The sequence below is a fragment of the Pleurodeles waltl genome, chromosome 3_1 (assembly GCF_031143425.1).
Source record: "Pleurodeles waltl isolate 20211129_DDA chromosome 3_1, aPleWal1.hap1.20221129, whole genome shotgun sequence".
In the NCBI taxonomy this organism is placed as follows: Eukaryota; Metazoa; Chordata; class Amphibia; order Caudata; family Salamandridae; genus Pleurodeles; species Pleurodeles waltl.
In genome coordinates, this window is record NC_090440.1 from 5,125,546 (window position 1) to 5,151,817 (window position 26,272).

At 50.5% G+C, this 26,272-nt stretch overlaps 2 protein-coding genes across 2 annotated transcripts in view; one reads left to right on the forward strand and one right to left on the reverse strand.

The window, feature by feature from the left end:
- Positions 1 to 6,007, reverse strand: part of NDUFS3 (NADH:ubiquinone oxidoreductase core subunit S3) — a 64,906-nt gene extending 58,899 nt beyond the window's left edge. The window contains exon 1 of the mRNA XM_069221610.1: positions 5,875 to 6,007. Within this exon, the coding sequence (XP_069077711.1) occupies positions 5,875 to 5,992 (118 nt within the window). The 5' untranslated portion in view covers positions 5,993 to 6,007. The remainder of the gene's footprint in view (positions 1 to 5,874) is intronic.
- Positions 6,008 to 6,242: 235 nt separating this feature from the next.
- KBTBD4 (kelch repeat and BTB domain containing 4) overlaps positions 6,243 to 26,272 on the forward strand; it is a 36,831-nt gene continuing 16,801 nt past the window's right edge. The window contains exons 1-2 of the mRNA XM_069221609.1: positions 6,243 to 6,351; positions 17,556 to 18,188. Of these exons, the coding sequence (XP_069077710.1) occupies positions 17,585 to 18,188 (604 nt within the window). The 5' untranslated portion in view covers positions 6,243 to 6,351; positions 17,556 to 17,584. The remainder of the gene's footprint in view (positions 6,352 to 17,555; positions 18,189 to 26,272) is intronic.

The window sequence follows — 26,272 nt, forward strand, 5'->3', positions numbered from 1 at the left end:
CCCTGTAAGACTGGTGGTAGCAATGCTGGGGGGGCTCTATGGAGTCACCACAGTGCATGGAATTATACTTACAACAGTATTGGGGTATGATTTCGACATGCGTGATACCAAACATGCTCAGGTTTGGAGTTACCATCGTGTAGCTGAACAAAGGTAGTGACCTATGTACAGTTTGCACGTAAAATGGGGTTGCCGCACTCACAAAGTCCAGGAGAACGGACCTGGTGTTTTTTGGGGCACCTCTCTGGGCTGTGGGGCCTACCATAGTGGTGACTTACAGTGACCTGGTGCAGTGACCTGCAGTGAAACCGGGTGTGTGCACTCGGTTCGCGCTGACTGCAGAACCCTTCACATCGGCTCCCTGTGGGTGGCAGAATAACTGGTGCAGCCAATAGGGATCCCCAATGCCCTGTGTACCTATGTACCATATACTAGGGACTTACATGGGGGACCAGTATGGCAATTGTGGGAAGAAACATGTACACTTAACAGGAGAGAGCAAAACTACTGGGGTCCTGGTTAGCAGGATCCCAGAAGACACTGTGAAACACACAGATAACAGGCAAAAAATGGGGGTAACCATGCCAAGAAAGAGGGTGCTTTCCTACATCAGGGAACTGTGATACTGCAGGTCAGGAAATGCAATAATTGGCAGCAAATATCCCATTACTGCAAGCAAACAACGCCTCACTGCAGACAAAGACCCATGTCTCTAGAGGCACATCTTAAGGACAATGGAACACTGTTACTAGACGCAAAGGACTCTGATCACTACAGACTGAAAGAAGACATCCCTATCACTGGAGGTACAGCCCTAAAAGCAAAGGTCTTGCCGCTGCAGGCGTCAGACCACAGCAATTGCAGAACTAAACTCATCCAGGAAAACTACCCCCCAACACCTGTTCTCCACAAGCACATTGCTCTGCAGAACTTATCCTTTGGTCAGAAGATGCCCCACAGCGTGCTGGAGGATGCAGAGTTGTTTCCACGCAGAAAGACCGCAAACAAGCCTTGCTAGCTGCAAGTCATGGTTGAAGGTTTTGGGTGCTGCCAGGGCCTAGGAAGGACCAGGAGGTCGCCCCTTGGAGGAGGAGACAGAAGGGGTGCTCAGCAACAGAGAGAGCCCACGCAGAAGCAGGCAGCACCCGCTGAAGCGCCTGAATAGGCGTTTAGAAGATCTGAGCACAGCGGTCGTCTCAGCACAACAAAAGTGGGTCCCATGAAGTTGGAGGCCAACTCAGCGAGTTGGGCAATGCAGGACGGAGTGCTGGGGACCTGGGCTATGCTGTGCACGAAGGAAGTCTTGCAAAAGTGCACAGAAGCCCTAGCGGCTGCAGTTCACGCAGCACACAGGATTACTGTCTGGCGTGGGTAGGCAAGGACTTACCTCCACCAAATTTGGACAGAAGAGCCACTGGACTGTCGGGGACACTTGGATCCAGCTCCTGTGTTCCAGGGACCACGCTCGTCAAGATGAGAGGGGACCCAGAGGACCGGTGATGCAGAAATTTGGTGCCTGCGTTGGCAGGGGGAAGATTCCATCGACCCACTGGAGATTTCTTCTTGGCTTGCTGAAGGCAGTCAGCCCTCAGAGCATGCACCACCAGTCGAGAAAGCCGGCAGGATTAGGCGCTACAATGTTGCTGGTAGTCTTCGTGCTACTTTGTTGCGGTTTTGCAGGCATCCTGGAGTAGTCAGCGGTCGATCCTTGGTAGAAGTCGAAGAGGGAGATGCAGAGGAACTCTAGTGAGCTCTTGCATTCGTTATCTGGTGAGAAACCCACAGGAGAGACCCTAAATAGCTCTGAGAGGAGGATTGGCTACCTAACCAGGTAAGAGCCTATCAGGAGGGGTCTCTGACATCACCTGCTGGCACTGGCCACTCAGAGGTCTCCATTGTGCCCTCACACCTCTGCATCCAAGATGGCAGAGGTCTGGGACACACTGGAGGAGCTCTGGGCGCCACCCCTGGGGTGGGGATGGACAGGGGAGTGGTCACTCCCCTTTCCTTTGTCCAGTTTCGCACCAGAGCAGGACTGGGGGATCCCTGAACCGGTGTAGACTGGCTTATGCAAGAAGGGCACCATTTGTGCCCTTCAAAGCATTTCCAGAGGGTGGAGGCTACTCCTCCCCAGCCCTTAACACCTATTTCCAAAGGAGAGGGTGTAACACCCTCTCTCAGAGGAAATCCTTTGTTCTGCCTTCCTGGGACTGGGCTGCCCAGAAGACCCCAGGAGGGCAGAAACCTGTCTGAGGGTTGGCAGCAGCGGTAGCTGCAGAAAACAAAAAAACAGAGAGCTAGTTTGGCAGTACCCAGGGTCCATGCTGGAGCCCCGGGGATGCATGGAATTGTCCCAATACCAGAATGGTATTGGGGTGACAATTCCATGATCCTAGTCATGTTACATGGCCATGTTCGGAGTTACCATTGTGAAGCTACACATAGGTATTGACCTATATGTAGTTCACACGTGTAATGGTGTCCCCGCACTCACAAAGTCTGGGGAATTTGCCCTGAACAATGTGGGGGCACCTTGGCTAGTGCCAGGGTGCCCTCACACTAAGTAACTTTGCACCTAACCTTCCCTAAGTGAGGGTTAGACATATAGGTGACTTATAAGTTACTTAAGTGCAGTGTAAAATGGCTGTGAAATAACATGGACGTTATTTCACTCAGGCAGCAGTGGCAGTCCTGTGTAAGAATTGTCTGAGCTCCCTATAGGTGGCAAAAGAAATGCTGCAGCCCATAGGGATCTCCTGGTACCCCAATACACCCTGGGTAACTAAATACCATATACTAGGGAATTATAAGGGTGTTCCAGTGTGCCAATCAGAATTGGTAAAATTAGTCACTAGCCTGCAGTGACAATTTTAAAAGCAGAGATAGCATAAACACTGAGGTTCTGGTTAGTAGAGCCTCAGTGATACAGTTAGGCACCACACAGGGAACACATATAGGCCATAAACTTATGAGCACTGGGGTCCTGGCTAGCAGGGTCCCAGTGACACATAACAAACATACTGAAAACATAGGGTTTTCACTATGAGCACTGGGCCCTGGCTAGCAGGATCCCAGTTAGACAGTAAAAACACCCTGACGTATACTCACAAACAGGCCAAAAGTGGGGGTAACAAGGCTAGAAAGAGGCTACTTTCCTACACTGCCTCAAATGAACGAATGTATACAAATGCTTCCGCTGATGGTTTGATACGAATAAGAATAACCCAGTACATCATTTTATGTCAGTGGCTAAAGTCTCTATACCACGAAAGAAAGAAAAAAAAAAAAAAGGTTATGCATATTTTCCCGATCCCATCCCTAAATGAAGCACTCTGACACAAACTTTTAGAACATGGCACTATGCACAAGTCCACAAACCTACGAGGCACATTTTCAGCCTCATTCACTCACATCTGTAGGTGTCACTTGAGCCTCTAATCAAACACTGTTATAAAGCCTTCAGACAACCAGGTCAAGCCTAGTGGTCAAATGTGATGCAGCACCTTTCTGTCGCAGAGTAAGTAAACTAGGATCATAAACCCAGTCTGAGGGAGTTGAGCCGTGAGTTTGGTATCTTGTTTGTTGCTCAGTCAGGTGTTAGACATTCAGATCAGGTTGATGTGCAAGCAGTGTTTGCGGTGTTCTGTTTCTGAAGCACAGGACAGTCTGAAGTAGAGTTCTGTATCATCAGCATGTTGGCTAATCTTGAAGCAGTTATCTGTGAGTTGAGCACCAAGCGGCCCAATGTAGAAGTTGAGGATGACCAGGGACAGTGTGCAGCTGTGGTAAATCCACAGGTGACAAGGATTTGTTGTGGTCTATGTCAGTAAATCCCATTCTAGATTCTAGGGTGTGCATGAGGAAAAGGTGGTTAGAGGCAGATGAGAGCAATGTCAAGAAGCAGTGGTGACCTCCATTTGTGATCAGGATGGTATATATAATCTATGATCTGTATTGAGGCAGTCTCTGTGATGCTGCAGGATCTGAAGTTAGACTGGAAGTTATGCTAAAGATGGTTGACATTGATGTGATATTGGAGATGAACATAGACTGCTTTTGTAATGATTTTGGCAATGAATGGTAGGTGAGCGATGGGCTGGCGAGGTCACCAGGGTCTAGTATAGGTTTCATTAGGAGTGAGAGTGTGGCCTGTTTTGAGACCTTCGAGGAAGATCCTTTGAGTGAGGGAGGCATTGATAATGGTAAGTGGTGACATGACAGCACCCAAAGAGAGCTTTGATAGAGGACGATGGTAAGACATCTTCATAAGAAGTGGTTTTGAGGGACTTGAGTAGGTCAGTTAGATCTTGGAGAGAGGGTGCTTCGAAGGCTGACCACTGAGGGGTTGTACAGGGAGGGGTGGAATGAGATGATGCAGGCTTGGTATCATCCATGTGCTGTCAGATCTTCTTTATTTCTCACTGCGGAAGAGGTTGGTGGTGTGAAGAATAGTTGGTGCTGCAGGGGTTCGGTGCAGTGTTGACTGTCTTGGGCAGTGTTCACGTGCATTATGAAAAAGGTTTTATAGCGCACGCTTAAGCTTTTGGACGCTTCGAAGCGCATGATCAGTATCCTGGGAGTTATACTATTTGCCTGAATTAGGCTTTTATGGGAAAAATGAAAAGTTGCTAATGAGGCCGGTCTGCTGTGGAGAGGCACCGAGAGTGGAGCACCCCAGGAGCCCGCCCTGAACACCCCCATTATCTCACCCGGGGGGGGGGGGGGGGGGGGGGGCTGCAATGAGGATACCCCAGACCCGCTCCTGGTGCATTCACCTCCAGGGCCCGAGGTGACACTCAGAGCCCTGGACAGGAGCAGAGGCCAGCGGGGCCCCCTCTACCCCCCCCCCAGGGGGCACCTGCGGGGGGGGGGGGGGGGGCAGGTGCACTGATGACCCCCTGGACAGGAGCAGAGGCCAGCGGGGCCCCCTCTAACCCCCCCAGGGGGCACCTGCGGGGGGGGGGGGGGCAGGTGCACTGATGACCCCCTGGACAGGAGCAGAGGCCAGCGCCGCCCCCCCCCCCCCCCCCCCCCCCCAGGGGGCACCTGCGGGGGGGGGGGGGGGCAGGTGCACTGATGACCCCCTGGACAGGAGCAGAGGCCAGCGCCGCCCCCCCCCCCCCCAGGGGGCACCTGCGGGGGGGGGGGGGGCAGGTGCACTGATGACCCCCTGGACAGGAGCAGAGGCCAGCGGGGCCCCCTCTAACCCCCCCCAGGGGGCACCTGCGGGGGGGGGGGGGGGGGCAGGTGCACTGATGACCCCCTGGACAGGAGCAGAGGCCAGCGGGGCCCCCTCTAACCCCCCCAGGGGGCACCTGCGGGGGGGGGGGGGGGGCAGGTGCACTGATGACCCCCTGGACAGGAGCAGAGGCCAGCGCCGCCCCCCCCCCCCCCAGGGGGCACCTGCGGGGGGGGGGGGGGCAGGTGCACTGATGACCCCCTGGACAGGAGCAGAGGCCAGCGGGGCCCCCTCTAACCCCCCCCAGGGGGCACCTGCGGGGGGGGGGGGGGGGGGCAGGTGCACTGATGACCCCCTGGACAGGAGCAGAGGCCAGCGGGGCCCCCTCTAACCCCCCCAGGGGGCACCTGCGGGGGGGGGGGGGGGGCAGGTGCACTGATGACCCCCTGGACAGGAGCAGAGGCCAGCGGGGCCCCCTCTAACCCCCCCCAGGGGGCACCTGCGGGGGGGGGGGGGCAGGTGCACTGATGACCCCCTGGACAGGAGCAGAGGCCAGGGACACCGGCTCAAGGGGGGTCCCCCTGGTCCTGCCCTCCCCTTCCACCTGGGAACCCCTCGCCCAGCCCCCCCTCACCGCTGCCTGCCCCCCAGACCCTCCTCCTGGGGGAGTCGCCAGCCCTCTCCAAACCCCTCACCTCTGCCTGCCCCCCGGAACAAGCCTCTCACGCAGGCCGCCATCTTCACCCACTCGGGCACTGGGCATCGACATAAAGAACGGACAGCCTGGACAACCCCGACATCCCGTTGCAACATGGCGCCGTGGCTTCAGGGCCTCAGTGCGCACGCGCAATGACAATGTGGGGTCCATGTTCGGGACAGCCATGCGTTGAAAGTGTGATAAACAACGGTGGACCTGTAAACGCGTGACGTTGCGCCTGACCTTAACATGTCGCATCACACGGACGTGTTCTATGACGGCAGCGTATTGGTGTACAGCTAGGGCGGGCGGGAATCACAATGTCCTTCTTCTATGTCAGCGAAAATCACCAAGGGCACTGCGGACCTGAGCCGGAAGTGAGTGGTACGTCACTGAACAGTGCCCGCCGGATGTTTCCGGTATCAGCCTGAAGGAAATGTTCCGGGGGCGGACCACTTGAAGAGAGCGGCTGCAGGTAACCCCGCGGGGGCCTCGGCCTGTGGAGGGAGAAGGGGGGGGGTGTCTAAGGGCGCTGGGTTATAGTGTCATCTGAGGGCGGGGCCCGGCCTCGGGGGTCCTGTTCTCCGGTCTGACGTTAGTTGTGAAGGATGCCTGACCCCTCCCTCCCCCCCCCCCCCCACCTCTGGTCTGTGGTGTGCTGGGGGCCCTGAGCTCTGGCCTGTGGTGTGCTGGGGCCCCTGAGCTCTGGTCTGTGGTGTGCTGGGCCCCTGAGCTCTGGCCTGTGGTGTGCTGGGGCCCTGAGCTCTGGTCTGTGGTGTGCTGGGGCCCTGAGCTCTGGTCTGTGGTGTGCTGGGGCCCTGAGCTCTGCCCTGTGGTGTGCTGGGGCCCTGAGCTCTGGTCTGTGGTGTGCTGGGGCCCTGAGCTCTGGTGTGCTGGGGCCCTGAGCTCTGGCCTGTGGTGTGCTGGGGCCCTGAGCTCTGGTGTGCTGGGGCCCTGAGCTCTGGTGTGCTGGGGCCCTGAGCTCTGGCCTGTGGTGTGCTGGGGGCCCTGAGCTCTGGCCTGTGGTGTGCTGGGGCCCTGAGCTCTGGCCTGTGGTGTGCTGGGCCCCTGAGCTCTGGTCTGTGGTGTGCTGGGGGCCCTGAGCTCTGGCCTGTGGTGTGCTGGGGCCCCTGAGCTCTGGCCTGTGGTGTGCTGGGCCCCTGAGCTCTGGTCTGTGGTGTGCTGGGGCCCCTGAGCTCTGGTGTGCTGGGGCCCTGAGCTCTGGTGTGCTGGGGCCCTGAGCTCTGCCCTGTGGTGTGCTGGGGCCCTGAGCTCTGGTGTGCTGGGGCCCTGAGCTCTGGTGTGCTGGGGCCCTGAGCTCTGGTGTGCTGGGGCCCTGAGCTCTGGTGTGCTGGGGCCCTGAGCTCTGGTGTGCTGGGGCCCTGAGCTCTGCCCTGTGGTGTGCTGGGGCCCTGAGCTCTGGTCTGTGGTGTGCTGGGGCCCTGAGCTCTGGTCCGTGGTGTGCTGGGGGCCCTGAGCTCTGGCCTGTGGTGTGCTGGGGCCCTGAGCTCTGGTCCGTGGTGTGCTGGGGGCCCTGAGCTCTGGCCTGTGGTGTGCTGGGCCCCTGAGCTCTGGTCCGTGGTGTGCTGGGGGCCCTGAGCTCTGGCCTGTGGTGTGCTGGGGCCCTGAGCTCTGGCCTGTGGTGTGCTGGGGCCCCTGAGCTCTGGTCTGTGGTGTGCTGGGGCCCTGAGCTCTGGCTGGGGGCCCTGAGCTCTGCCCTGTGGTGTGCTGGGGGCCCTGAGCTCTGCCCTGTGGTGTGCTGGGGCCCTGAGCTCTGGCCTGTGGTGTGCTGGGGCCCCTGAGCTCTGGCTGGGGCCCCTGAGCTCTGGTCGGTGGTGTGCTGGAGCCCTGAGCTCTGGTGTGCTGGGGCCCTGAGCTCTGGTCCGTGGTGTGCTGGGCCCCTGAGCTCTGGCCTGTGGTGTGCTGGGGCCCCTGAGCTCTGGCCTGTGGTGTGCTGGGGCCCCTGAGCTCTGGCCTGTGGTGTGCTGGGGCCCTGAGCTCTGGCCTGTGGTGTGCTGGGGGCCCTGAGCTCTGGCCTGTGGTGTGCTGGGGCCCTGAGCTCTGGTCTGTGGTGTGCTGGGGCCCTGAGCTCTGGCTGGGGGCCCTGAGCTCTGCCCTGTGGTGTGCTGGGGGCCCTGAGCTCTGCCCTGTGGTGTGCTGGGGGCCCTGAGCTCTGGCCTGTGGTGTGCTGGGGGCCCTGAGCTCTGGCCTGTGGTGTGCTGGGGGCCCTGAGCTCTGGCCTGTGGTGTGCTGGGGCCCTGAGCTCTGGCTGGGGGCCCTGAGCTCTGGTCCGTGGTGTGCTGGGGCCCCTGAGCTCTGGCCTGTGGTGTGCTGGGGCCCTGAGCTCTGGCCTGTGGTGTGCTGGGGGCCCTGAGCTCTGGCCTGTGGTGTGCTGGGGCCCCTGAGCTCTGGCCTGTGGTGTGCTGGGCCCCTGAGCTCTGGTCTGTGGTGTGCTGGGGGCCCTGAGCTCTGGCCTGTGGTGTGCTGGGGCCCCTGAGCTCTGGCCTGTGGTGTGCTGGGCCCCTGAGCTCTGGTCTGTGGTGTGCTGGGGCCCCTGAGCTCTGGCCTGTGGTGTGCTGGGGCCCCTGAGCTCTGGCCTGTGGTGTGCTGGGGCCCCTGAGCTCTGGTGTGCTGGGGGCCCTGAGCTCTGGCCTGTGGTGTGCTGGGGCCCCTGAGCTCTGGTGTGCTGGGGCCCCTGAGCTCTGGCCTGTGGTGTGCTGGGGCCCCTGAGCTCTGGCCTGTGGTGTGCTGGGGCCCCTGAGCTCTGGCCTGTGGTGTGCTGGGGCCCCTGAGCTCTGGCCTGTGGTGTGCTGGGGGCCCTGAGCTCTGGCCTGTGGTGTGCTGGGGCCCCTGAGCTCTGGTCTGTGGTGTGCTGGGGGCCCTGAGCTCTGGCTGGGGGCCCTGAGCTCTGGTCTGTGGTGTGCTGGGGGGGTCTGACCTCCGGCCTGTGGTGTGCTGGGGCCCCTGAGCTCTGGCCTGTGGTGTGCTGGGGCCCCTGAGCTCCGCAGCCTTCTAGGGAAACCTACCAAACCCAGACATTTCTGAAAACTAGACACCCAAGCGAATCCAGGGAGGTGTGACTTGTGTCGATTCCCCCAGTGTTCTCTTCTCCAGAATCCTCATCAAACCTCAAATTTAGCTAAAAAATCAAAATTTTCCCACATTTCTGTATGGGATCACTGCACTGAGACAAATTTCCTACCACCCTACGTTTCCCCTCAGTCTCCTGGTAAAAATGATACCTCACTTGGGTAGGTGGGCCAAGTGACTGTGACAGGGAAGAGCCAAAAAACACGTCAAAATTGAGGGGGAACCAAAGCCAGTCCAGAAGGGCAAATTCCAACAGGTAGATATCATGTTGATAAGTGGAAATGTTTTAGGTTCCTGCACTTTCCACCTCCGTGCCCGCCTCACTTACCAATTTGTCTGTATCTGACCAAGGAACAGTGCTTTAGGTGAACCAGGGGGTCCAGCATTGTCTCCAAGGATCCCTTCAGCCGTGTTTGATGAGGGTCAGTAGTTTGAGGTTAAAGGTTGTCATTGGGTAAGCAGTCCTATGGCAGTGGTTCACGGCTGCTCTGTAGTTATGTAGAATGCACTTGAGGGGATTCTGCTAGTGCTGCTCATGGTGACCGTTGTTATTTATTTCTTGAAAGTTTTTGACACATACAGATAAAATCACTTTGAATTAGCATCGAAAACCAAGACCTCTTCAGCATCATACAAGTGATTGAGATTAATTTAGACTGTTAGACCTTAGCTCTAAGGGTCCGTGGCAGGAGGTGAAATGACGGACTGGGGATCCGTATAGCTGAGTCTCTTCCCATCGCAAGTATGTCATGGCTGTACCCATCATCATCATCTACTTGCGGGCAACGGAGTTTGAGGAGGAACTGTGTCTACAAACCTCTGCTCTATGTAGGATTATCAACATGTCTCAGGCTGGTCCTTTGTCTACCTTGTGCCTTCATAAAGATACAGATGGAAGTTGTTCATTTTGTCGAGTTTTCTGTGGCATATGTGCCCACCACATGTTAATGAGGGCATCTTCCACGTGTGGGCATTCGTAAGTCTGGTGTGTGGGGTTCTACCCATCATGGTGGTTAGTGGATGTTCAAAGTTATCCCAGGAGAAGAGGTGGCCATTGTTATTTTAATTTCTGGTGGGTTGTGTGGGCCGCATGTTTACTGGGACAGGTTAAAGCTTTTAATCTTGTGCTGTCAATGAAGGGGCAACAGAGTTTTTGGCAGCACTTTCCTTGCCTAATCCTGTGTGATGTCTTCTATGTTTGTTTTTTGATGAGAAGGGATGGTTGTGCATGTGCAAGGCTCATTATAACTTCATGATCTGGAATATTTGTTTGATTTGTACGTGGACCATGCGTCAGATGAAAGAAGTTGGAACTTCACTGTGCTCTTGCAGGAGAACATGGTAGACAAAGGGCTCTGAAGTTCAGTAGAGAGAGATCTATCTTTTCAACAGGTAGAGTAGATCATTGTCTCAAAAACATATCAGTCAGTGGGAGGTGCAAATCGATACCTAGAAGCAGTGCAAGTTTGTTTGTGTGTGGTATTTTTGGTGAATCTGGGCTTCAGCATGACTGTTTAGGTTTTCTGTGTGCATTAATATGAAACGGGCGTGAAGCTGTGACTGTAGATTTCCAAAAAGAAAATTAGGGGGGATAAATGTATTTTTGTGCTGGTTTTGAAGATGATGGGGCATAATAAGTGTTAGTGAGCCGAGTAGGGAATAAAAAAAAAGTTATAAGGAAGTTATTGAAGGAAGAGGAAAAAGTCAGTCTGGGGGAGGTGTCAGAGCATATGTTAAAATATCAGAGGAGTGAGGTTGGGGTGCTTGTGTTCATGGGGACAACAGAGGAAGTTTCAGAAGGGGATGGAGAGATGCATGAAGGAGAAACTGGGCAGTTGTGTAATGTGGGAGATGGGCAGAAAGTGGGGTGAAGACGAAGACCTCAATTTAGACTCCATGGGCGAGGGTAGAGTTGGTGGGGCAAAGAGTGAAATGTGAGAGGTGTGAGGGGGAATACTCCAGGAAGGGGGAGACCAATCATTTCAGGAATAAGGATGATGGAAATTGGAAATCAATTATTCAAGATTTCTTTTATTCTATGTCTGGATGGGGTACTCATATTATTCATGTTCAAAGCTTTCCCACAACAACAGTCAACATCAACAACCGGTTTAAAATAAAACATTTTGAATGTTGTAGTGAAAGTGAAAGACCAATCAGCAGCTCTCATAATATCGTCTAACCTAGAGTGCTGTAAATAAGACTTGGAGGCCAAAGCTCCCTCTAGCTAAATGTGTTCCAATTTTACTGACATCAAATCCTGCTTCAGACATGAGCCAGTTTACCCACCCCGAAAGGCATAGCTGGGGACACCGGTTTGTAAGCAGCAGTCCCCTATTATCAAGTCTAAGCTCTCTGGTGCAACCCTCGTACACTTTCCAACATTAAACCCCACCCAGTTTATGGGTGTCTGGAACCCAGGATGTAATATATATGTAGAATAAGTCTTAGCATGTCTGGAAATTTAAAAAAGCCACTTGTCTGGGGAGAATACTCTACCTGTTAAGCCCAGACTCTCACTTCAGACATAAGTCTGCGTGAAAGCAAACACAACAACTTTGGTAACTTTGCTTATACTTGCTTCATAGACAATTTAAACTTGCTGGCGCTCTTTTAACAGAAAGTAAAAACCACATTTACATTCCTCATAGTTGAGTATTCATAGTACGCTTAGGTAACCTAATCCCTCCTATCAATTTATACACTAGTTGAGTGTTCACCAGTAGGTTTACCTTCAACCGGTGTATGGCCTGCAGATATTGCCGGTCTCAGTGCATGTTCTGACCTGTAAGCCAGGCCATCCGTGGCCAACTGTGAATACCAAAATAATCACAAAAAGTAGATCCTACCCCAGGAGATCTACATCTTATTTGTTGCACCCACACAGCCGTCTCCTCCAGGATCAGAATTTTGTTTGTGTATTGCTGTAACATGCCTGCGTGATGTGTAAGGCAGCTTGCTTTAAAATTCCACGCATTTGCCAACGATCCCCAAAACTTACAAGCCCATGAGTCTCAATTGGCCCGTCAACACCAAAGAATGGAGTTACCCCAGTGGATCTGACAGAATCTCTGGAAAGAGTGGAACCATGATTGGAAGATCCCATGTCACCTCCAGAAGGACCGGGAACCACGGTTGAGCCCTACAAATTCTAATCACTAAAATAAGATCTGATCTTTCCTCCTCACTGTGGCTGCCACTTGAGGGAGCATCACAAATGGGCAAAGATTCCTACTCCAGTCCTGTTGGAAATCATCCATTGCTTGTACCATCCTGCAGCTGAAGAAGTTCTTCAACTGCCTGTTCAGATGGGATACGAATTGATCAAGGCCACATGGACCCTGCTTCTCATGAAGAAGAAGAAACACCTGTGGATGTCACCTCCAATCGGTGGCTTCCTTCAGGTATCTGAAATTCCAGTCTGCTATAAGTTTGATTATGCCCCCTCTCGCTTGTTGATATAGCAAACTGCTGAAATGTTGTCCATCCAAAGAAGGATACAGCAGTGCTTCTTCTGGGAAACAGGGTTCTGTAGCAAATGAGCCAGAATCTCCAGATAATTGAGGTAAATGGCTAGTTCTGCTCCTGACTAACAGACTCCTGAGGAAACTGATCTGCATATAGCTCTCCAGCCCTATCTGATGGCATCCAACTTGATGATGACGTCTGGCTGGGCTCTGAAAATGGCTCTCCATTCCAGGCCTCCATGGGTTCTAGCCACCAAGAAAGCTCCACTTTGGTGTATGCTGAGAGAATGATCTGGTTCACATAAGACATACCCTTGCAGAAATGCTGGATCTTTATTCTCTGCAGGGCTTTGTAATGCAGCAGGCCCAGGAAGATCACTTAGATTGGTGAAGCCAACAGCCCACATTCAGGGCCACGATTCTTGGTGACAAGACATTCTTGGCTAACGCTGCTTTCAGCTCCTTCTCGAAGGTCTTTACTTTCTGTATCGGTTGCTGCAGTTGGGCGCTCACAGAGGCCATTTGAAAACCCAGGAACTCTGCACATCGAGTCATAGTCATTGCTGATTTCTTCTTGTTGATGACTAATTTCAAGTCCTATAACCAATGCATGGTCCAAGACACATGAGTTATCAGTTATACAGGCCTCTGTTGTGATAATCTAGTTCAGAGAGATGATCAGCCAAACTCCTTTGGTCCTTTTAGCTTCCACCATTGACTTTGTTATCTTGGTAAAGCACCAAGAAGCTGACGAGAGACCGAATGCACCAAAGCACTTGTACCACTGATGCTTCCATTGAAGCTGTTGGAATCCCCGTGGTGCGAATATAGGGATCATTAGATAAGTGTCTGAGGAGGAAGACGCCATGTTCCTTGCCCGATAGAGGCTGAACATAGCAGTTGCTTGGTGAAGGGCCTAAGACCTGTTGCCAGAGCCCTGTTCATGGATTGTTGCCCCAAAGAATCCAGGGTCTCTACTAGACCTGCCTCTAATAGTAATTTGATGCCTTCACCACATTGAAGGGCATTAAAGAACTCAGAAGCCATCATGATAATTTATAATTAAATCCAAGCACCCCTGGTCCTAAAACGTCTGTCCAAGGGGATCTGGAATTAAAATGGTGGGGGGGGGGGTGTTAGGGGATAGGGGGGATTGGCCCCCAAAATAAACACTGAGCAAATGTGATGAAGGCAGGACTGGAAGTGAGGTGTAAATTAACTCATGAGGGCAGGTCTGCCATTTAGTTGTTGCAGTTCCAGAGGACCTTGTCATCCGGAGGCATTATGGAGGAAACACAGAATAAAAGTTAATTAATAAAAATCCAAGCCGGAGCAAGCATGAATGGCTCCTATTTTTGCATCCGTGAGCTAAGTGGCATGTCTTCGCCAACCTCGCATGTATTCAGCGTGAAGCCATTGGCTACAATATGCCCACAGGCGTGGTGTCAGAAATAGGACTGCGCTGGTCGACAAGGCCGTCCTAAGAGCGCAGTCCACGCCCCCGGCCCTGCAAAGGTAAACACAGCAAACCTGACTATCTTTCATGCAGATCCCCAGTAGGACCTCACGGATGAACCACTGGGTGGTGTCAGCAGCACTGCAAGCCAAGCACTTAGCCCCGATAGAAACGTACAATTGAAATAGCTATCAACAAACCAGTAAGTACCATAAAACAATAACTCTAAATTGACTTTTAATATGCAAAAAAGAAACCAGCCTGGGACACTTATCTTGACTGTCGAGCAGCAGTATATACAGGGACTCTGATCAGTATAGCAGTGTATCGCCACTCCTCTGGCCTGCTCTTGGGTTCTTCGCTCCTCCTGTGTTCCAGATCTGATGCAGGTCTGTCTGCTCTGCTTCAGGCCTTACATCAGCATCACTGCTCCATTCCTGAGTTTACTCCAGCTCTTCTTCATGTCTACCTGCGCCAACTCTTTTCCACGCTTGGTCTTACCCAGTTCCCCATATTCCACCTTGTAAGAACTCTCCTACATTCAGAGCCCAACACTTCGGACTCTTTCTGTGCCTCTGGGTGTTTCCACCGTGAGCTGTCGGGCACTATTTTCCAAAGCACATCATCTTTGCAACTTCAGGTGCGACTCCCAGAATGGCTTGTCCTTTCCTCAGAGCCTCTAAGAGTTGAAGGATGAACCCCTACCTGCAGCCCTTGACATGCTGGTGAAGGATGCAAGATGATAACATCATAAGGGGATCCACAAATGACAGTGGAAGTGTACCTCCTGCATTCCTTGTAGCTGGAGGGAGGAGACGCAGATACTGAGGAAGACGGAGACAAGGCTGACTTTAGTAATTCTAGTGGCCCTTTTGTTACAGGGAGCGGCTGATTAGCCATCCTGATCACTGCCACTTGGTGGATGGTAGCGGTGAGTGGTGGGACTGCAATCTTTGTTGTTAGAGTGGAGGAAAGGTTCTAGGTGTGACCTGCCCTTTTATCTGTCCCTGAGTACTCCTTCATTTGGGCTGATTGATAACAGCCAGGTGAGGAAGCTTACGCCTCTTTTGGCTCTGTTGTGGGTGCCCCAGGATGAAGACAGCCCCAGTGCTACCAGCTGCGTGAAGCATCACGATACACAAACACTTTGTATGAAGAGCAGTGTTGAAAAAAGAACCACCCCAAATCGGTTCTATAGTTTGAGACACTGGATCCACATCCCATGCCTAGAAGTTGTGTATAAAAGTGGTACCCAAACCATCCTACTTTGTTCAAGTTCCAAGTGCTTTATGACTGCGGTATTCAAAGGCCGGCTCTGCAACCAGGGCTACTGTCTGTCTAATGGCCAGTCTCCCAGAGGTGAGAGAGTTCAACTGAAGTCTGCAGTTTCTTTTGGAGGAGCTCTGGAACTGCTGTGAAGTATCTATTATCCTGCTTGCTGATAGAGGTAAGGAGTCTACCTGGCCCTGCCTGGAGCTTGTCAGGAGGGGAGAGGCCCAGCTCTTCCCCAGCGCCTTTGGAAGAGAGCTGGCTACACCAGAGCGTGAGCCAGGGGAACCTTGTGTGTCAAGAAGGTCCCGCTCGTTTTTCATTCCAGTTCCTTGCAGGAGCAGTAACTGCTGTGATCATTGTAAGCCCATTTAGAAATACAGCTGTGTGATCATCAACGGATCAGACCGGGCAGCAACTGCTGTGATAGTAGTAGGCCAGACACAGACAGCAACCAACGTGGTCATCATAGGACTGGTTTGGACTTCCTCTACTCTGGTCCACCATTGGCCCGATAGGAACTGGGACTATCCTTGGGACAGATGGAGCCACATCACGGCATCCACCGTAGTCTCCAGCTGCCAGCTCTGCGCCTTTCCTGGGATGTTGGGCTCAAAGGACTGAGGCTGAACGGACACAGAAACACAGCGTTCACCCGGCAGCCAAGAAAATCTTTTCTTTACGGTAGCCCCTGCAGTGTACATGCAGGAGAGACACCCAAGCTTGCAAGGACTTGAATGTGCAGTCCCAGTACTGGAAGGGGTTATAATGAACAGTGAATGCATATTTGACTGTGAGCACGAAAAGGTTGCACCTGCATTTAATTTATGCTATAAACTGATGTCTCATTGGGTGGTCCGGTGAGCAATGAACAGGAGGCGCACTGAAGAGAATTAGTAAAGATGGATCAGAGGGTGCGAGGTGCCACAAAGAGGAATCCCACTGAGGGTCACTAATGTGTTTAAAGCATTACATTGTGTAACATTTAGTTCAGCTATGTGATTAAACCCACTTTGTTTGTAAAGACAAGCACTGGGACAGATATTGGCGTTATTGTGTTTGTTAATTGAGGTGCTCGAGAAGAGCAGTCAACACACTACCTCCCTGAGAAGCCTATGACTGTTCATCTGCGCTCCTTGAGACATCATAGCGCAAGGAGTTGTACTTTGCTTAGCCATGGTAGGATAGGCCATTGGTTGGGGCTCAGTGGCCCGTCTTCCCTTGGGCCCCCCCGAACATGGTCTGACAGTGGGGTATTCAGGACTGATGAGAGGAGTTCTTTTGCTGAGTGAAGGGGAGAGGAAGAGACCACACCTAGGGGTGAGTGTTTGACACTGGTTGGGAGGGTCTGACTTGTTACCCAGGCATTGGCCCTGAATCCAGCCAGGAGTCAAGGTCCTAGTAGGGCTGAAAGTGTAGATCCAGGCTGTCTGCCCAGCAGTGAAGTGGTGAGCAGGCAGGCAAGACGTTCCAGCCCACCAGGGCTGGGTGAGTGGGTAATGCTCAGTGGGCCAGATTCACCCTCCGGCATGGGAACTTGAATCTAGCCAGGAATCACTGCTGACCATGGTGGGCGGTGATGTCATTGGTTCTCACCCCAGCAGTGCATGCTAAGGTAATGGCGACGGAAGCTGGCAGACTGCAATACTTGACAAACGTACTTTGAAGGAGTTGATTTGGGGTGGTTTGCCAAATGGGAGCTGAGCCTGACTACAGTTTCCTGCTGACTCTGCATCTCTGAGGCTCAAGCTTGGAGTATGATCAAATCAGGGTCCAGGAAATACAGCAGAACATCAGTATTACCTGAGCTTTCAGTGAAGGTTTTAATGCCAATGACAGGTAGTTAGTGAGACTTTCCTGAATGGTGACGCTTCAGTGATGAGGGAATGTGAGAGTAAGGAAGCATGAGGCCTGTCTTTGAAATTAGTAAAGTGCAATTAAAGTGTACAAGACACTGAATGGAAATGAGAAACTGTTAAAGATTGTGATGACACTGAATTGCGTAAAGTCAGCGATGAGGATGGTATTATTTGTGGCTGATGTCACTTAGAGTGAGAGTTGAGAATTGTTCATTATTTTCCTCCTTGCATTAGCAGGTGTAGGTGTAGAGAATCAGAGAAGGGTGAAGAGAGTGGAGGAGTGTGGAAGGGCGCAGGGAAGTGTGGCAGTTGGGATGAAAGTGTAGAAGGGGGGATGATAAACGGCAATGGTGAAGCATGGAGAGCCGCTAGACAGAAGGGCAGAGGCCAAAAGGGAAGAAGAGACCGCTGTGAGGGCCGGAAGACCATGGTTAGAGGGGTTAGACAGAGGTCCTGTGGAGGTGAGGAGGAAGCATGTGATCCAACCTGGAGTAAACATCTCAGTGCGGTCTTCTTGTCTTTGCCTTATTCCTTTCAGAACCCTGGAAGCTGAGACGGTGGCTCAGCATGGCTTCGGTGGAGGATGCCAGCGGTCCCAACCATAGCAGCGCCACAGAAGACAACTACTTTGTGAAGTACACGTTCACGGACCGCTCGCACAGCAGCCGCGTGGCGCAGAGTATCATGAAGCTGTGTCTGGAGGATGAGCTCTTCGCAGACGTCACAATCTCTGTGGAAGGCAAAGAGTTCCAGCTGCACCGGCTGGTGCTGTCGGCCCAGAGCTGCTTCTTTCGCTCAATGTTCACATCCAACCTGAAAGAAGCACACAATCGTGTCATCGAGCTGCAGGATGTCAGCGCATTTGTCTTCCAGCTCTTGGTGGACTACATCTACCATGGGACGGTGAAGCTGAGCGTGGAGGAGCTGCCGGAGACCTATGAGGTGGCCGACATGTACCAGCTGACCGCCCTCTTCAGGGAGTGCTCCCGCTTCCTTGTGCGCACAGTGCAGGTGAAGAACTGCCTTCAGCTAATGTTTCTGGCTGATCAGCACAGTGACCAAGAACTGTACACAGCAGCAAAACACTGTGCCAAGAGACACCTGGCCCAGCTGCAGGACACTGAGGAGTTTCTGAACCTGCCTGTACGACTGCTCACTGACATTATTGCAGGTGAGAGGTGTGAAGTAGCCGGTGGGAGTGTGCGTCTGCATGCGTATGTGTGTGTGGTAGAAGCATGTTGTGTAAAGGGAGTGCGAGCTATGTCTGCAAGAGTAGAACGAAGGAGAACTATGCGCGTAGTTTCCCCATCTTTCAATCTTCCAATTCTGTTTTTGTTTGGCCTTTGTTCTGTGACCATTAGCAGAGGGTGGTAGGCGTACTCAGCTTACACTTTTCCTTGCATGGAATAATGTACTATGTGTTTCCTGGTATTAGTTGACTATTTGTATGTCGTATGACATGGGCATCTTGTTTCTGTCCCAGAATAGGTCATTGTAAAGTCCTTGTCATGATGGATAAAGCCAGGTCTGTTTATGACAGCCCTTAGAGTTTGAGGACTACCTTTTGACCTAATCTCACTGACTAGAGTTGCAATTTGTTAGCCCAGATAGGTAAAAGCCCCACCGTCTAGCAGTGTCTTTCAGCGTTGAGGAAAGGAAGTAACTCCCTAGCACTGTAATGCTGTGTGAATCTGCATTTTGTGTAGAAAAAATGCATACATACTCTAGTTTCCATGCTTTTTATGGGCAATGCAATGGGCTTTAAATGTTCACATCCATCTGGAGTCAGTTAAATGTTGCCAGATATCCGCACACTAGCCACTATGACTGTTATTAAGTGTTAGACAGATTTAGGTGCAAGGATAACTGGTGACCAGGATCAAAGTTGCTGATTCGTATCCCACACCTAAATCTAGCTGTTACTAGTTAATCCCCACGGAATAGGACCTGTTCATGCAGGGTTTTTTTAGGTGAATTTCTGCTTGGAATAACAAATTTCATGGAATTTAACACTTTCCTTTAGCATCTGCTCATAAACAGGAGCACGTGGGGGGGGGGGGGGCGGTGGGGGGGGTCAATGGCTGCAGTGGTCCGGTTGCCAGAAGGGAGGCTTTCTGTGCTGAGCTTTTGTAGGTTGGGTAGGGTTGTACTTGCAGCTTAGTTGTGACATTTTACCAGCTAGTCTTTCCAGCGGCAGGAATATGCCCCAGGAATATGCCCCAGTATTCCTGCAGCTGGACAATCTTGGTCTGGGAACAGCGGGCTAGTCTTGCTGAGGTGGGGCGGTACCGCCCCGCCTGACCTGTAATCAGAGCCTATAAGTGTGGTGTCGGGAGGAGTGACCGCTGTGTGGAACAGAAACGGATTACTGGATGCCATTTAAATGGACGGGGGATCCGCCCCCCCAGAATGGGTGAGGTACGTCTGCAGGAAGAGGATTCATTGAGAAATAATTGAGGTCTTGAAGACACAGACTTCATTTTATTTACTTTGTTTATATGTGATCACCTTTTGCCTGTTGTAATTGAAAGAAAACCATCTTTCTGACATATTCCTTGAATATTATATAATCCATATTCAGTCTCACAGCCTCAACACTTATAAAATGAGATTGGCATTTATTTTCATAAGCTGACTGATAAATGTAATACTATTCAGTTAAGGCACAATGAAAGAATGCAAAGTAAGGCTGGATTACACATACCTGTGCAGTGAGACACACACGTGCCACAGATGAGTGAAATGTGGATTAACATGACATACTTGTCCACTTCAGTAAAACAGTGATGCCTCCGTGCTGGGAGGATTCTTACAGGTTAGCAGCCCGGGCTTTCCACTCCCTGCTATTCAGTAGAATTCTGAAGGTGACCAAAGTCGTCAGGGACTCGTAGGATGTTAGTGGAGGTCGCTGCATTGCCTTAGGTGTTCGATTACACACACCCTCCCCCTTTAAAGCTGTACTTAAATAACATACAATCACGCATTAACTAATAACCCCGTGAACATACTTATCTTTACTCTTATGCACATATGACAGATGTATATATAAAAATCTAACATGTTGTCAAGCGCAAGGCATTTCTCTATAATATCATGAGGTTACTTATACGCAGGTGGTAATTCATAGCAAGGGACTTCATATAAAGTGCCAAAACCGGTCCACAGCGACCCTTTAATTTCTGTGGTTTAAACCTAAACTCAATACACTAAACTAGCAATGCAGCTATAAATCAAACAAACACAAATGATGAAAAAGCATGCTGTCTGTTGGTGCATAGGTGCTGTACTGAGAGCAGCAGTCGGCCTCACTAGACGGCGTTTGCTGTACGTGCATTCATCCCACAAATCAACATAATGATGGCGACTTAATTTTTAGGATCCAGTTCCAAATTCTTTCATGCGTGCAATTTTGCTTTTTGTATGCTTAAATACTTTATGAATGTGCTATTATTTATTTCTTAAACAGTCACAATCCTCCTTAGCAGGCGTCGCAGACCCCAGATTAGGAACTGCTGATCTATAGTGACCGCGTTTTTCTGAACATTGATTAGTCTGCACATTTGCATATTTAATGGCGACATTTTCTGCCCTCTTGTTCCTCCTTACTACCCAGTTATTTCTTTAAGCTGTAAATCCTTCACTCATTTCCTACAATCCGAGCATTTTTGTATTTCTCCTGTTTCACTCTCACTTGATCCCTGGTTGTGTTTCAATCAATCTGTGTTAGTCCTTTGTTTCCCAGCCACGTTCTAGGCTGTCTCGTAGCAGCTCCCTTCCCTTTATCAATGCCAAAAGTGACAGACCAGTTATGAACAGGGAGTTAACCTGTTTGCCCACATCTCTCCCCCCCCCCCCCCCATTCTGGTTTCCAATTTAAACCACAACAATGAATATTCTCCATAACAAGTTGATCGATTCTCTGAGGTCAAAACAATGCTGTTCTTTCGTGGTATATACATGAAAAAGTCTTGCACACGTTTTAAAACAAGTTGTAGACCATTGTCAGATGGAAAAACTTTGAATATAGCTTCTTCCAAAAAACGTCTCTCAAAAATGATAAACTTACTTCTGTGGTCTCTTTCTCGACAGATCTTACAACGAGCTATTTAACCTAGTGGGCTACTAACACTATTATGTAACCAACCAGTCACCACGTTTCCCCATGGCCATCTTCATTTTTTTCATATAATGACTGTTCTCTAAAAATGTTAATTTTTTTGCTGTTCAGCATGAGTGCAATATTTTACTTTGTTTTTACATTTCTTCATCCATTTTTAAACACTAAAACATTTTCTCTATCCATGTTTTGTCTTGATCCTGCCTGGAGGTCCTTCATGAGCTATTTGTATTACACATTTGCAGCTAGTCTTGTTGTAGGTGACCAGGCAACGCCCCTCCTCCAGTAGAGCAGTTGTTCGTAAAAGTAGTGAAGTAGTAGTCCGAAGAGTGTTTTAAGAACAGTTTCACCAAATTGGGCTTCTTGCCTGACCTAAATAGTAACACATTAATTCATTGTGAATGTGTAAACAGATATCCTCGTAGACCCTTTGCAGATGTCTATTAATGGAATGCTTCCCTGAGTGCTCTCTTTCTGTAAACAGGCCTGTAAATGTTGTCCTTATCTTGTCACATTTGCCGGGCAGTCAAAGAATGAGGTCAGATTTCAGGTGCTGTCTTCCAATGGTGCTCGTTTACTTTTCTTTCTCTGACTTCAAAGTGAGAAGGTTTATTTGACAATCTTGCTGGGTACTCAGGGTAGGAAAGATGCTTTTTTTCTAGCACACGACAACATTTAAATGAACTGTATAAGTAATCGAGAATATATCTGAATTAGGAACACAATGAAGCCCATTTTTTTGTTACTTCTGAAGTGTTGAAACAAATACTTTCTCATGATCAAAACAAATCATTACAATAGGTGATGCCAATCCCCACACATTTTCATATGTGCACTGTATAGTTTTATTAGTAAATCTGTATGTCTGTGCAAATCTAATGGTCATTTCAGTTGAAAATGTGTTGTCTGTAATGGCGGTGCACTCCCACACCATGGATATTCCACTCTACGGCACTCTGCTCTGCACCACTCCACACCAGTTAATGCTACGCCTCTCTAAGCTACCCTTTACCATTCTACTCAGTGCCAATGCACCCTCCGCCTCTCTACCCTACACCACTTTACTTTTAGCCACTGCAATCTACACCACTCCAGGCTAGGCCACAACAATCTACTCTGCAGAACTCCGCTCTACACCGTTGTACTTTACAACACTGCACTCCATGCCAACACACTCTACACCAATGCACTTTACTCTGTAAAACTGAACTCTATGCCCCTGCACTCTATGCCAATCCACTGTACGCCACTGTAATCTACTCTGCACCACTGCACTCCATGCTACTTCACTCTACACCTCTTTACGCCATTACACTCTATGCTACTCTACACAACTTCAGTCTACCCTGCACCACTCCACTCTAAGCCACGTCAGTCTACTCAAAACAATCTACTCTATGCCAATACACTGTACGCCAATCCTCTTTACTCTGTAACACACTGCACTCTACTCCACTCTGTGCCACTGCACTGCGCACCTCTGTACTCTTAACCACTGCACTCTACGCCACTGCAATCTACTCAGCATCACTGTAATATACGCCACTGCTCTTTACGCCATTCTACTCTTCTCCACTGCATTCTGACACCCTACTCTGCAACGATGCACTCTCCACCACTCAACTATGCACTGCTTCACGCTGCGCTGCTCGACTCTACACCCCTGCATTATATGCCACTGCACTGTATGGCACTGCACTCTACAATGCATCGCTCTGTCACTCTGCACTCCTCTGTTACTCTGCTTGTACCACTTTATTCTACTCTACACTGCACCACTCTACTTCACTCTGCCATCAATTCTGCTCCACACTCGTTCCGCTGCACTCTGTTCCGCTGCACTCTTTTCCGCTGCACTCTTTTCCGCTGCACTCTGTTCCGCTGCACTCTGTTCCGCTGCACTCTGTTCCGCTGCACTCTGTTCCGCTGCACTCTGTTCCCCTGCACTCTGTTCCCCTGCACTCTGTTCCGCTGCACTCTGTTCCCCTGCACTCTGTTCCCCTGCACTCTGTTCCGCTGCACTCTGTTCCGCTGCACTCTGTTCCCCTGCACTCTGTTCCGCTGCACTCTGTTCCGCTGCACTCTGTTCCGCTGCACTCTGTTCCCCTGCACTCTGTTCCCCTGCACTCTGTTCCGCTGCACTCTGTTCCGCTGCACTCTGTTCCGCTGCACTCTGTTCCGCTGCACTCTGTTCCGCTGCACTCTGTTCCCCTGCACTCTGTTCCGCTGCACTCTGTTCCGCTGCACTCTGTTCCGCTGCACTCTGTTCCGCTGCACTCTGTTCCGCTGCACTCTGTTCCGCTGCACTCTGTTCCGCTGCACTCTGTTCCGCTGCACTCTGTTCCGCTGCACTCTGTTCCACTCCTCTCCACATCACTGCTTTCTGCAACACTGTACACCACTGAATTCTACGCCACTGCACTCTACGATACTATACTCCGCAACACTCTGAGCCAATGCGTTCTACACCAGTCCACTCTACTTTGCCACGCCACTCTCTGCCACTCCACTCTTGAACACTCTTTTCCACTCTTCGCCATTCCTCTGACACTCCACACCAGCCACTCTCCTTTATGCCACTAACTTCAGGCCACGCTGAACAGCAGTCATGCTGGTGCTCAACATGGCTAAAACACATTGGTAAAGCCAATAGCTCTTGCATAAGCGAGACCTATTGGGTTTGGCAATGTTTGTTTGAGCTGAGTGAGCACTAGTCCAACTCTCGACCTGCCTTAGAAATTATTTCCTAAGTGTGGCAGGAAAAAAGCCTAGAAACCGTTTCTTTGTTTTGTGATATAGACAAGTTGGATAAAAGTAATGTACAAGGGCTCGTCTCATCTACCGTGAGCATAAAGGTCTTTACATAATGGTTTGCAGATTATATGATTATTATGAAAAGGAGATGCCACTTAGAGTAGGAAAGAGGGCGGAGTATATGAGACTACCCTGTCCTTGTGCACCTTCAAGTAAGGTTCCTCAATAGACCGTCCTTGAGGTTCACTAAATGTGCCTCTGAACGTTGCTGTTCCTGGAGCACAGACTTCCGACCGCGACACTGTAGCGAGAAGGAATGTATCGGTTGAAAACCCATAACTTTTGTTAATATTTTATTTAGATCCTGAGAGAGAGCTGTGATTCTTGGTGGAATAATCCTTATTAGCTCTCATTTAAAAGCCTCACTGCTGCACAGCGTAGCCCTATAGGAGTTTAGACCTAACCCGACTTTTGTAAATTTAAAAGATAGAGAGCAACGTCTGTGACATATCCGACTTGAGATGTGAACGTTTCCCCTGTTGCTGACTCAGTCAGTCTGCCAGATCGGAAAGTCTGCAGTATTCACAGATGGAGCTCTCTAGCAAAAGTGAGAGTAAATATTTTCATAGGAGCAATGAGGCTCTTTGTCACTGGCATCTGATGCATTTTCTTTAACTAAACCGTTATCATTGGAACTAGGAGGAAAAAGGTAGGCAGAAGTCACTGACCCAACCGGTGACCAGAACTGTGACTCTCTGGAGTATAACTTTGGCAATTCGTGTGTGTGGCAAACAAATCAATGGGTAGAGTCCCCTGACTTTGAATGTATCACAGGCGATTTGCCATGCTTTACAAATAACTGATTGGTTGATTGATGGTATATTACAAGTGTTTATCTCACCATTTGTGAGTTGTACAAAGTTGTTACGCTTGGGGCACTTGAGAATGGGACCCTCCTTGCTTCTAAATATAGTACATGGCGGTAATTGCGCCGGCTGCACCGATCAAGGCTTCGCTGTGCATCTTCTCGATCGCTTTTACAACCAACTGAACTGCTTCGAGATCAAGCACATTGATCTGTAGTTGTGCATCTTGGTGTGACCTCACAACGTGGGAGAGATGTGTATGGATGGTCCCTTGTAGCATCGCCTGTAGAAATAATCGGCTCAGTAATGCATTTTGTTCCACAATTACTGTTTGCACTACATCCCCTAAGGGCCAGTCACTTGTGACCATTGATGAGCTCGACTGTCCTGCAATGCAGGTACGAGAAGATGTGCGTGCAGAACCAGAGCAATCCACAACTGCACGACACCATCACCCTCTTCCCCGAGGGAGAATGCGATGCCTTGTGAATAAGAATCAACTTCTGAAATTCTGTAAAGCTTTTCCATCACACAACTTAATGTGGTTCCCTGAAAGTTCTGGATTTGCAAGTGGAACATTTTCAGATTGATTGTGAACAATAATGGGTGGGAGAACTGTTACGTTGACCTTTTGCTAGCCAGTTGCATGAGCATGAAATGTTGTGATGGTGCTGATGTGCCATCACCACTGATCCTTTTTGGGATGGGAGAGTACGCTGCGTAAATCCACAGAGTGACTCCCCTCCCCCCCAATTCTCTGTCTCCAGCTGACACCGGCCTGATTGCAAGGCAGACCATTTTGTGATAGTATAGTTTCATTATTTTGACATTTGTTCACGTTAACACCGTTTGGGCAAAGGTTTCATCTCATTGGTGGTGATTTAACACCTAAATGCAGCAATATGCAACTGAAACGTGACAAGTCAACTTCTGTGTTCGGCCCTTCCACTGGTCAACAACACCTGTCACTGCATTTTTGGTCGAGTTTGACCTAGAAACATTTTTTGTTAAAATCTGCAAACTATGCACCAGATGATGGATCAAGGGCCATATGTATCAAACATTTTTGCGATCAATCGCAAAAAGGATGTTTGGTATGTAACAAGTCCAATTTGCGACGACATACCGATTCGGTATTAGGAAGGGCGTGTCAAGGGCATCCCTTCCTAATAGCGAATCGCAGAGGTGTGTATGATTGTTTTGCGATTGCGTTCATAGTCACAAAACAATCGCAGTTACCACCTACTTCCAGTAGGGAAGGGGAAGGGGTCGGCAATGGACCCCTTGCCCTTTGTGAATGCATGCAAACACGTTTTTAAGAGAACCTACTCTTAAAAAATGAAAAGAAAACGTTTAAGGAAAACGGGCTGCATTTAAAAAAAAAAAAAGATTGCTTTATTGAAAAGTAATCACATACATGGTGGTCTGCTGAGCCCAGCACGCCACCATCCCTGTGATTGTAGCCATTCGCAATGGCTCACAAATTGCGACCTACCTCATGAATATTAATGAGGTAGG